The sequence below is a fragment of the Carcharodon carcharias genome, chromosome 31, assembly GCF_017639515.1.
Source record: "Carcharodon carcharias isolate sCarCar2 chromosome 31, sCarCar2.pri, whole genome shotgun sequence".
Taxonomy (NCBI): Eukaryota; Metazoa; Chordata; class Chondrichthyes; order Lamniformes; family Lamnidae; genus Carcharodon; species Carcharodon carcharias.
In genome coordinates this window covers 17,069,427-17,081,002 of record NC_054497.1, presented here as the reverse complement: position 1 = coordinate 17,081,002, position 11,576 = coordinate 17,069,427, and the positions used below count along the sequence as shown (strand labels likewise).

The window sequence follows — 11,576 nt, the reverse complement described above, 5'->3', positions numbered from 1 at the left end:
CATGGGCTTTGCTATTCAATCTGAATTGACAAGTAAGCTCAAATCACTAAGGACATCAACGACGTTTCATGGTACTTCAAATAAGTCTTGCTAGAAACCAGCATGCAACATTCATCAGTGCCTATACACCAACTACGACGCACACAGATGAGGTCAAAGAAACATTCTGCAATGATTTCAGGATTATCAGAGGAGAACCATGCCAAGACAAATGCATTTTCCTTGGTGATTTCAATGCCTATGTTGGTACAGACTGAAATACATGGAGGGAAGTACTGGGACACCATGACATTGGTAACGTCAACAGCCAGCTTCTTCTCTCGGCAAGAGTGCAGCAAGGTTAATGGAAGTGGTCATCAGCAGTGCTCTCAGGCAGCACTTGCTTAGCAATAACCTGATCACTGACGCTCACTTTGGGTTCCATCAGGTCCATTCAGCTCCTGACCTTGTAACAGCCTTGGTTCAAACATGGACAAAAGAGTTAAACTCAGAGGTGAGGTAAGACTGACTGCCCTTGACATCAAAGCAGCATTTGACCGAGTGTGGTGTCAAGGAATCCTAGTAAACTGGAGTCAATGGGAATCAGGAGAAAACTCTCCACTGGTTAGTCATATATAGCACAAAGGAAGATGGTTGTGGTTGTTGGAGGTCAGTCATCTCAGCTCCAGGACATCACTGCAGGAGTTCCTCAGGGTAGTGTCCTAGGTCCAACCATCTTCAGTTACTTCATCAATGACCTTCCTTCCATCATAAGGTCAGAAGTGGGGATGTTCACTGACGATTGCACAATGTTCAGCACCTTTCGCGACTCTTCAGATACTGAAGCCGTCCATGTCCAAATGCAGCAAGACCTGGACAATATCCAGTCTTGGGCTGACAAATGACAAGTAACATTAGTGCCACACAAGTGCCAAACAATGACCATCTCCAACAAGAGAGAATCTAACCATCGCCCCTTGACATTCAATGGCATTACCATCACTGAATCCCCACTATCAACATCCTGGAGGGGTTACCATTGACCAGAAACTGAACTGGACTAGCCACATAAATACCGTGACTACAAAAGCAGATCAATGGCTAGGAATCCTGTGGCAAATAACTGACTCCCCAAATCCTGTCTACCATCTAGAAGACACAAGTCAGAAGTGTGATGGACTCTCCACTTGCCTGGATGAGTGCAGCTCCAACAACACTCAAGAAGCTTGACGCCATTCAGGACAAAGCAGCCCATTTGATTGGCACCCCATCCACAAACATTCACTCCCTCCACCACTGATGCACAGTAGCAGCAGTGTGTACCATCTACAAGATGCACTGCAGGAACTCACCAAGGCTTCTTAGCACCTTCCAAAACCACAACCACTACTACCTAGAAGAATAAGGGCAGCAGACAGAGATGGGAACACCACCACATGCAGGCCATCATCTCGTGAGATGAACGGCTACCACAAGCAAAAACTCACCATCATAAGGATAGAGAGAAAAATGAAAGGTTGAGATCGAGAGAGGCTAGAACTGAGAGCTGATGATAAACATTTACTTTCCCAAATGGTGCTGGAAAAGACTACAAATATATATTTTTTTAATTTTCATGGGATGTGAGCATCGCTGGAAAGGACCACATTTGTTGCCCATCCTTAATTGCCCATGGGAAGGTAGTGGTGAGTCCATCTGATGTATACGCCCACAGTGCTATTAGGAAGGAAATTATAGTCAGGTCGTGGACAGAGTTGGAATCTATAGAGAGTTGAGACTTAAACATTATTCCTCACCATTGAAAGCTAAATTATGGTGCAGTATCAGTTTCATTTAACTTGTTCAATTTGATGTCATAACTACTTTTGTTAAAATGTCCTGTTCTGGAATATGAGAATGTATGTCAAGCATGGAACACATTACAGCATTAAATTCACATTAATATAGTGTTATCTGAATCCTTTAATGTTACTTCCTTGTAACACACTGCCTCTTGCTTGTTACTTTGAAGCTTCTAACATTCAAAACAAATATTCCCAAATATATTTCTTCTCTGAAATTTTGCAACGGTACTGCAGTAACTTACAGACCTGTAAGTTCCCCTCTTGTGCTGCAAGCCTCTGTTATTTCACATGTCAACCCAGTACTGGTATTGATTCAGAATCAGACAAACTTCATTATTTGTGAGCATTAGCATAAATTATGTTAGAGTCATAGAGGTCTACAGCACAGAAAAAGGCCCTTCAGCCCATCGAGTCTGCGCCAGTAAAATAAATACCTAACTATTCTAATCCCATTTTTCAGCACTCGGCCCATAGTCGTGTATGCCATGGCATCGCAAGTGTACATCAAAGTACTTTTTAAATGTTATGCCTCTACCACCCTTTTAAGCAGTAAACTCCAGATTCCCACCACCCTCTGGGTGAAAAATTTCTTCCTCACATTCCCTCTAAACCTCCTGCCCCTTACATTAAATCTATGCCCCCTGGTTATTGACCTCTCCACCAAGGGGAATAGTTCCTTCCTGTCTACCCTATCTATGCCCCTCATAATTTAATACACCTCAATCATGTCCCCGCTCAATCTCCTCTGCTCCAGGGAAAATAACCCCAGTCTATCCAATCTCTCCTCATAACTAAAACTCTCCAGCCCAGGCAACATCCTGGTAAATATCCTCTGCACTCTTGCTAGTGCAATCACATCCTTCCTTTAATGCGGATTCCAGAACTGCTCGCAGTACACTTGCTGTGGCCTAACCAGCGTTTTATTTAGTTCCAGCATAACCTCCCTGCTTTTATATTCTATGCCTCGGCTAATAAAGGCTAGTATCCCATATGCCTTTCTAACCACCTTATCTACCTGTTCCGTTAACTTAAGGGACCGGTGGACAAAAACACCAAGGTCCCTCTGATCCTCAGTACTTCCCAGGGTCCTACCATTCATCGTGTATTCCCATGCCTTGTTTGTCCTGCCCAGTGCATCACCTCACACTTATCCGGATTAAATTCCATTTGCCACTGATCTGACCAGCCCGTCTATATCTTCCTGTAATCTAAGGCTACCCTCTCACTATTTACCATCACACCAATTTTTGTGTCATCCGTGAACTTACTGATCAACCCTCCTACATTCAAGTCTAAATCATTTATATATACCTCAAACAGCAAGGGACCCAACACCGATCCCTGTGGAACCCCACTGGACATAAGCATCCAATCACAAAAACACCCCTCCACCATCACCCTCTGCTTTCTGCCACTCAGCTAATTCTTGATCCAATTTGCCAAATTGCCTTGGATCCCATGGGCTCTTACCTTTGTTATCGGTCTCCTATACGGGACCTTATCAAAAGCCTTGCTGAAGTCCAAGTGAACTATGTCAAATGCATTACCCTCATCTACACACCTGGTCACCTCTTCAAAAAATTCAATCAAATTGGTCAGACATGACCTCCCCTTAACAAAACTATGCTGACTGTCCTTGATTAATCCCTGCTTCTCCAAGTGTAGATTAATTCTGTCTCTCAGAATTGCTTCCAATAGTTTCCCCAGCACTGAGGTTAGATTGATGGTCTGTAGTTCCCTGATTTATCTCTTCTTGAATAACGGTACCAAATAAAGGTTCTTTTCTGTCATCAATTTATTTCTCCCCTTTTTGATATATTTTCCTTTCCCACACAATCAAGATATGTGGGAAGCTACATTTTTTATTTGTTCTTGAGCTTTGGGTGAGATTGGCAAGGCCCAATCCTACTTGTGCTCAAGAAAGTAGTGGACCTTCTCCTTTATACACTTGAATGGCTTGCATTAGCTCTGACAGGAAAAGGCCTACTGGTCAATCCAGCGTGTCGCACACTGTTGTAACGTCTTGTATACAATCCCCAACTAATCCCTTCCCCCTGCCAAAAGCAGAGTAATCTTCTGGGAGAAGAAAAAAAAATAAAACTGACCAATTAGAAGAAATAAAGCTGGAAAATTCCCTTCTGACTCCCTTAAGCAATCAAAACTAGTGCATAGAGGGTATAGAGTCAATCATGTAGTGAGGGACGAGCTAAAGATAACAGAGTATTAGAGAACCAGGTATTACAACAACTCAGCAGATTTTGTCATGTTTTCTGGTGCTTTCATAATGTTACCATCTGTCTCAGAAATTCTTTTACAATTGCAGATGTTGTAACTAATTATATTCTGCAACTTCGGAACTTCAAAATGTGACTCGATTCAGGAATGGTAAATATTAATGGTGTAGCATAATTATATAATGTTGAAATGAAATGAATTGAACACTCTTTCATTTTCAATATATTTAAAATCCAAACGTTAGGATTCTTTCTTGTAGTAAGGCTCTTTCTGGCCAATCAATGTTGGTAAGGATAGCCTGGCACAGTGACTTCTAAAAAGACAATAGTATCTCACTTACCATAAATACTATCTTTGCTGTTTGAAATAAAATTGTTGATATTAATCTTCTGTGTTTCTTTTAGTGACCAAGAAGTATTTTCATTTAAAGTTGCATAATGGCCCCAACTTGGCATAGAACATGGACAAGATTTCTGGAAAAGCATTTGGAACTATCCTTTTCGTATGGGTCCTTGTATATTCTTGTTACTTCACACACACACACACACATACATATATATATATATATATATACATACACACACACAAACATACAAAAACAACTGACAGGAAAAGGCCTACTGATCCGTCCAGCCTGTCGCACACTGTTGTGACGTCTTGTATACAATCCCCACCTAATCCCTTCGCCCTGCCAAAAGCAGAGTAATCTTCTGGGAGAAGCAAAAAAATAAAATAAATAAAACAGACCAATTAGAAGAAATATAGCTGGAAAATTCCCTTCTGACTCCCTTAAGCAATTAAAACTAGTCCAGGAGATGACATTGTCCCTGTTACAGGATACTCACCTCTTGGACAAGATGACCGCAGCTCAGGCCAGGAACAGGTACAGCCCCTTGTTGAAGAAATACAGGGAATCAGCACTCGCTGCATGCACTAGCTATCTCATCCCCAGGTCCACTGTTCTCTGGGAGAGGAACCACCCAACTGCCTAATCTGATTCTGTCCTTACAGATCTTGTAAACACGGTCCCTCTGAACCTATTCAGTTTTAATAAGGGTCCTACTTAAATGCAATATTATCCGTTCATTACTTTATAAATCTCGATCAAATCTATGCTTCGCTAAAGTATAGAGACCCACCTCATTGAGCCTTTGTGGGTAACTAAGCCATTTTAAATTGTGAATTAATCTTGAGGCTCTCCTTAGCACCGTTTTTCCATGCCATATATTGCGTTGGTATTTTTTGCACAGACCTTCAGTCCACATAATGGAGCGAAATAAGTATGTTCATAGAATGATGGGAGCACAAGAGGAGGCCATTCAACCTATCACACTGTGCTAGCTCTTTGAAAGAGCTATCCAATTAATCACACTTTCCTGCCCTTTCCCCATAACACTGCAATTTTTTTTCCTTTTCAATTATATATCGACTTCCCTTTTGGAAACTGCTATTGAATCCCCTCCACATCTTTTCAGGCTGTGCATCCCCGATTGTAACAACTCACTGCATAAAAGCTATCCTCACCGCTGCTACTTTTGCCAATTATCTTAAATGTGTCTTCTGCCAGAAAATATACCTCCACACTAAATAAAGAATACTGTAAAGCCCCCGGTGGCGAATCAAGTAATAATGAGGCCTAACTGGAGTTTTATAAAGTTTAGCAAACTTCCTTGATTTTGTACTCTATGCCTTTAATTATTCAGTCAAGGATCCCATTTTTTTTTTCTTCAAATAGCCATCTCAACTTGTGTCCTGGCCAATATTTATCCCTCAATCAACATCACAAAAATGAGACTATCTGGTCATTATCACATTGCTGTTTGTGGGAGCTTGCTGGACATAAATTGGCCGCTGCGCTTCCTACTTTACAATTACAACATTTCAAAAGTACTTCATTGACTAAAGTGCTTTGGAATGTCCCGTAGTCATGAAAGGTGCTATATAAATGCAAGTTTTCTTTCATTTTGAACTGCCAACTTCAAATATTTGTGTACATATACGTCCAAGTTTCTATGAGTTGCACCCCTTTTAAAATTATATCATTTCAGTTATATTGTCTCTCCTCATTCTTCGTACCAAAATGCCTCACTTCACACTTGTGTTAAATTTTATCTGTCATGTGTCAGCCCAGTCTGTCTACTGTCTTCTGAAGTCTGGTTAATATCCTCCTCAGAGTTTCACGTCATCTGCAAATTTCAAAATTATGCCCTGTATAATCAACTGTTGAACATTAATATATCAAAAAGTTGATTATTTATGCTGCAATATTTTATCACATGTAGTATTATAGGTATAATAGAAAAATAAAAATGTGCATTACATATTATTATTGCATTATGAAACAAATATTTTTCTTTGCCCGCTTGCAAACGGGTCCATTTCACACTTCATCTGAGACAGTCTCAGTTTCACACGCAAATGTTTTTAGTCATAATAAACCAATAACATTGTACTTGGGGGTGACCATTCATAATTGACTAAAATGGTAAAGTTTGAGGGCATGGGTAAAAACACCTGGCCAAACTAACATAGGCAAATCAAGCATTCTAAAGAAAGTTCAGATAAACCTCAGGGGTTTTTTTTTTAGCCCATTTCATAATGCCCACCTGAACCAAGATTTTACCAACTCCTGAAACATTTCCATCCCTCAAAATGATTCCATATGCCGAGTCAAGTACATTGTGTGATTTATTTGGTATACATGAGAGATACCTACACCTGTACTAAATTTGCAAATTATCTAATGAAAAATATCACATCCAATACACGCTGCAGTGTGATATGATTTATTCAGCATAATATTACAGATATCTACCCCTTAGAGTGTGCTCAGCAACATATCCATCATTAAGATAACTTTTTGATAAATGTTATTGTTTAAAGGTTAATTGGCACCAATGCTGTTTATTTTGATCCTTGAGCGAAAACCTGCATCACACTTTGACATTCCCGTTCTTCTCGTGTTTGGGTTATGGGATTTTGCTTCTCTGGAACCATATGCTTAAAAAGTGTTCACATGCCATACCTTTTTCCAGAGTATATTTTATTTTTAACAAATGTTACCTATTATAAAATAACATGGATGGATCATTCTTCTTGGGTATCTTGAATATAAATGAAAAATAAAAAAAAAATCACTCGCTCTAGTCCATTCTATAATCCTTAGGCTGTTCTTCTAAGGTTGCTGCCACTGATCTCGCTGCTCACTGCTGCCAATGAAGGGGCTCAATTACCTGTGGACAAGACAATCTATTAACATATTGAGTTCTGATAAAAAGTCACCAACATGAAATGTTAACTCTATTTCTCTCTCCATAGATACTGCCAGATTTGCAGAGTATTTCCTACATTTTATGTTTTTATTAACATACTGGTCTCATCTTAATCTATGTCGAGTACTGTTAGAGCTTGTTACCACTGTTTCCTACTCGCTGAGCTGAGCACAAGCTTTCATTAGCCACAACTTAATTTTCCCTTTTCAAAATATTCCAGAGATTGAGCCAGTTAGGTGTGGCCTTTAACATTGCTCGAGTAGTTTATTCAGCTAGCACAACTAGTACAATCTTGTGCTCAGGATTTCACTCATGTGCAATTGACATTTTGGGAGAATTTCAAGAAGAAATCTTACTCCTGCTAAATCTGTCTTTATTTAACCACATGGGCAGAGCACTGTAAATGGCTGGTCCACTGGAGAAAATGTACACATTTCATACATTTGAGAGAGTATTGATTTTTCTTTTGTGTTTAATCCAAGCAGTGGTATCTAAATTTCCAGTGATGGCATGACAGGCTGGATTTCATCTGTTCTATCTTTTTATACTCAGAGTTCTTAATTGCATATTAATGTAGCATATATGTTGGATTGTACTAATTCAAAAATGAATTATTTTTCATATTTATAAATTTTTGTACATTTGCACAAATTATTTTTCCATATTGGGGAGTGATTATATTAATGATTGATTCATGCCATAAAATTGTGACACTTGGTAATGTCTGCCAGACCCTTAGATTCTGCTACGATTTTATGATGAAAATAATAAATTATTTTAGATTATGAAAACAAATACCTTTTTCTATACTACTTTGGAGGCAATGTAGTTTTAAACCTAATCCATAAGTCCAAATTCCAAACAAGACAAAAGACTGATCTTGCCAACCAATGTTTCGATTGGATCTGCTCCCAATAAGACTGAATTCACAGATTTTGAAATTGTGAAGAAAATAACATTTCTGCCTGAACAATTATGGGATGGATGATTTGACCCGAAAGAATTTCAGGGAAAACTCAGGTTCTTTCCATAGTTTCTTAATTCCCAACCAGTGAAAACATATTGAGGATTTTACCAAAACCAAAAGATGCCTGTTATCCCAACAAAACTGCGATGACATCAAACACTATCTATGCTAGATAGTGGAGGCATTGTTTGAAATATTCCAGAACTCACTGGATTCCGGGAGGGTCCCAGCAGATTGGAAAACCACTAATGTGACGCCCCTGTTCAAAAAGGGAGGGAGACAAAAGGCAGGAAACTATAGGCCAGTCAGTCTAACATTTGATGTTGGGAAAATTCGAGAGTCCCTTATTAAGGAAGGAATAGTAGAACACTTAGAAAAGCTTATCACTCATCAAACAGAGTCAACATGGTTTTATGAAAGGGAAATTACGTTTGGCATGTTTGGTAGAGTTCTTTGAGGATATAACAAGCAGAGTTGATAAAGGGGAACCGGTAGATGTGGTGTATTTGGAATTCCAGAAGGAATTTGATAAGGTGCCACAAAAAAGGTTATTGCACAAGATAGGAGTTCACTGTATTGGGGGGTAATGTATTAGCATGGATTGAGGATTAGCTAACGCAGAGAGTCAGGATTAATGGGTCTTTTTCAGGTTGGAAAATATAACTAGTGGAGTACCACAGGGATCAGTCCTAGGGCCTCAATTATTTACTTTCTATATTAATGACTTGGAGGAGGGGGCAGAGTGTAATGTATCTACATTTGCTGACGATACAAAAATAGGTGGGAGGGCATGTTGTGATGAGGACATAAGGAATCTGCAAGAGGATATAGATAGGATGAGTGAGTGGGCAAAAACTTGGCAGATGGAGTTTAATGTAGGGAAGTATGAGGTCATGCACTTTGGTAGGAAGAATCAAAAGGCAGACTATTATTTAAATGGAGAGAGACTCCAAAAAAAGTGCAGCACAGAGGGATCTGGGTGTACTTGTGCATGAAATACAAAAAGTTATCATGCAGGTGCAGCAAGTAACTAAGAAGGCAAATTGAATTTTGGCTTGTGTTGCTAAGAAGTTGGAGTTTAAAAATAGGGAAGTCTTGTTACAACTGTACAGGGTGTTGTTGAGGCTGCACCTGGAGTACAGTGTACAGTTTTGGCCCTCGTATTTAAGAAAGGATATACTGACATTAGAGGCAGTTCAAAAGAGATTCACTAGGCTGATTCCTGGGATAAAGGGGTTGACTTATCAAGAATGGCTAAACTGGTTAGGCCTTTATTCATTAGGGTTTAGAAGAATGGGGAGGGTAATCTTATTGAAATGTATAAGATTCTGAGGGGGCTTGACAGGGTAGATGTTGACAAGATGTTTCTACTAGTGGAGGAATCTTGAACTGGGGGACATAGTTACAGAATAACGGGACACTCATAAAACTGAGATGTGAAGGAATTTCTTCTCTCAGAGGGTAATGAATGTCTGTAATTCTCTATCCCAGAGAGAGAAGGCAAGATCACTGAAATTATTTAAAGAGGAGGTAAATAGATTTTTGAAATATCGGGGAGTTGAGGGCTATGAGGAGCTGGCATGAAGGAGGAGTTGAGGCCTGGGGCAAATCAGCCATGATCTTATTGAATGATGGGGCAGGCTTGAGGGACCGAATGGCCTAGTCCTGCTCCTATTTCTTATGTTCTTATGCCCATTATTTAATTTGTCTCATCTAACAGAGAGACCTCTTACAATGTGCAAATTATATAATGTAAAAACAAAACCCAACACTTTTGGAAGTGTGATATAATTTATCCAGTATAACAAATATCCACCCCTTCTTAGTGTGATCAGTCTGAAAATAAAAGTAAAAGAAAAGCCAAAACATGCAGACAGGAGCACATCTTCTGTTTCTTTGTTCCTTTTCTTGCCCCATCTCTATTCCCTTCGGCCCTGGGTAACTAACTCTTCTGCCATTCAACCTCTCCTGTCTTCAACCCTATCACAGACCTTCCTTTTGTCCTTGTCCCACCCACCCATTGCTCAATCTCCCACTTTTCCCAGTTCTGATGAAAGATCACAACCTGACTCACGAATTCTGTTTCTCTCTCCACAAATACTGCCTAACCTGCTGAGTATTTCCAGCATTTTTGTTTTTATTTCAGACAACTAAGTCCTTCACACAATAGCTGGCTACAACTGACACCTGCAAAACTGTCCATTACAAATGGTCATATTATCTCTTTCCTCCAACTATTTTTGGCAAGAGGAAGTAGCCACTAGGATACAGAGATTAATCTTCAGAATTTAACATTGGATTTTGAATCTTTCTACCTCCTTTCTCCTCTGACTCAATTTACCAGTGGATCTTTCACAGCATTGTTCATAGTGGATGAGAGACTGTCATAAGGTTAAGGATTTATGTCAAGCAGTATTACCGGGGACACTGACTTTTCTGCATTGTGACAATTCTGGGAAGGGAACCTTAGGATCTATCAGTAATAACGGAGAGGCTTCAATATTCTTAAAACATTGGAGAGGAAGAGGAAAGAACACTGGCACAAGCCTTGGAATCACCGGGAGAGGAACTCTTGGATCCTAAGGAATTGGGGAGGAACATCCCAGGGCCCAAGACTATTGTCAGTTCAGTGGAAGGGGAGAAATCTCAGGACTGAAGGTGTTTAGAGGGGAGATCGCATGTGGGTGGGGGGGGGGGAGGGAGAGATTTTAGGGTCTGAGAGTACTCGGGGTGGGGGTTTCTCAGGGTTTGACAGTGCTCAGGAAGGATATATCAAGGTAGCAGAGTATCCAAGAGGTCATTCTCAGGGAGAGTCCTCAGGGAGGGAAACCTCAGGTTCCAAGAGCATTGTGAGCAGTTCTTGGGTCAGGAAACATGGAGAATATTGACTATGGGACTGTGAGCACTGTGAGGGAGCTCCAGAATCTGGGAATAGAATGGGTTTCACGACAGGGCTGTGCGGGGGTGGGGTCAAGAAGTCCATCAGATTTGGGGAGAGTTTTTAGGGGTTGAAGAGTCTGGCCATATTGAAAACTCTCAGTACTGAAGAGCAAGGTCTGACTGCCCCAGTGTGAGGGGAATGTAACCCAAATTGCAACAATCCCCTTTTTAAATATCATCTCCCTCCCAACCAATAATGTTGGTTCCATGACCAGTTAATAACCACCTTCGTGGCTCTTAAGTACCTCCACCCACTCTTTTCCCCATCATCACACCATGCCTGCCTTAAAACATTTCAGCATAAATTTTCTGTTTCTGAAAGTTAATGGAAAATTACAG

At 40.2% G+C, this 11,576-nt stretch overlaps 1 protein-coding gene across 7 annotated transcripts in view; it reads right to left on the bottom strand.

The window, feature by feature from the left end:
* Positions 1 to 6,828: 6,828 nt before the first annotated feature.
* Positions 6,829 to 11,576, bottom strand: part of LOC121271771 (dickkopf-related protein 3-like) — a 44,266-nt gene continuing 39,518 nt past the window's right edge. For all 7 annotated transcript variants that reach the window (XM_041178029.1, XM_041178027.1, XM_041178028.1 and 4 more), the window contains one exon: positions 6,829 to 7,291. In XM_041178029.1, coding sequence (XP_041033963.1) covers positions 7,262 to 7,291 — 30 coding nt within the window. In that variant the 3' untranslated portion in view covers positions 6,829 to 7,261. The remainder of the gene's footprint in view (positions 7,292 to 11,576) is intronic.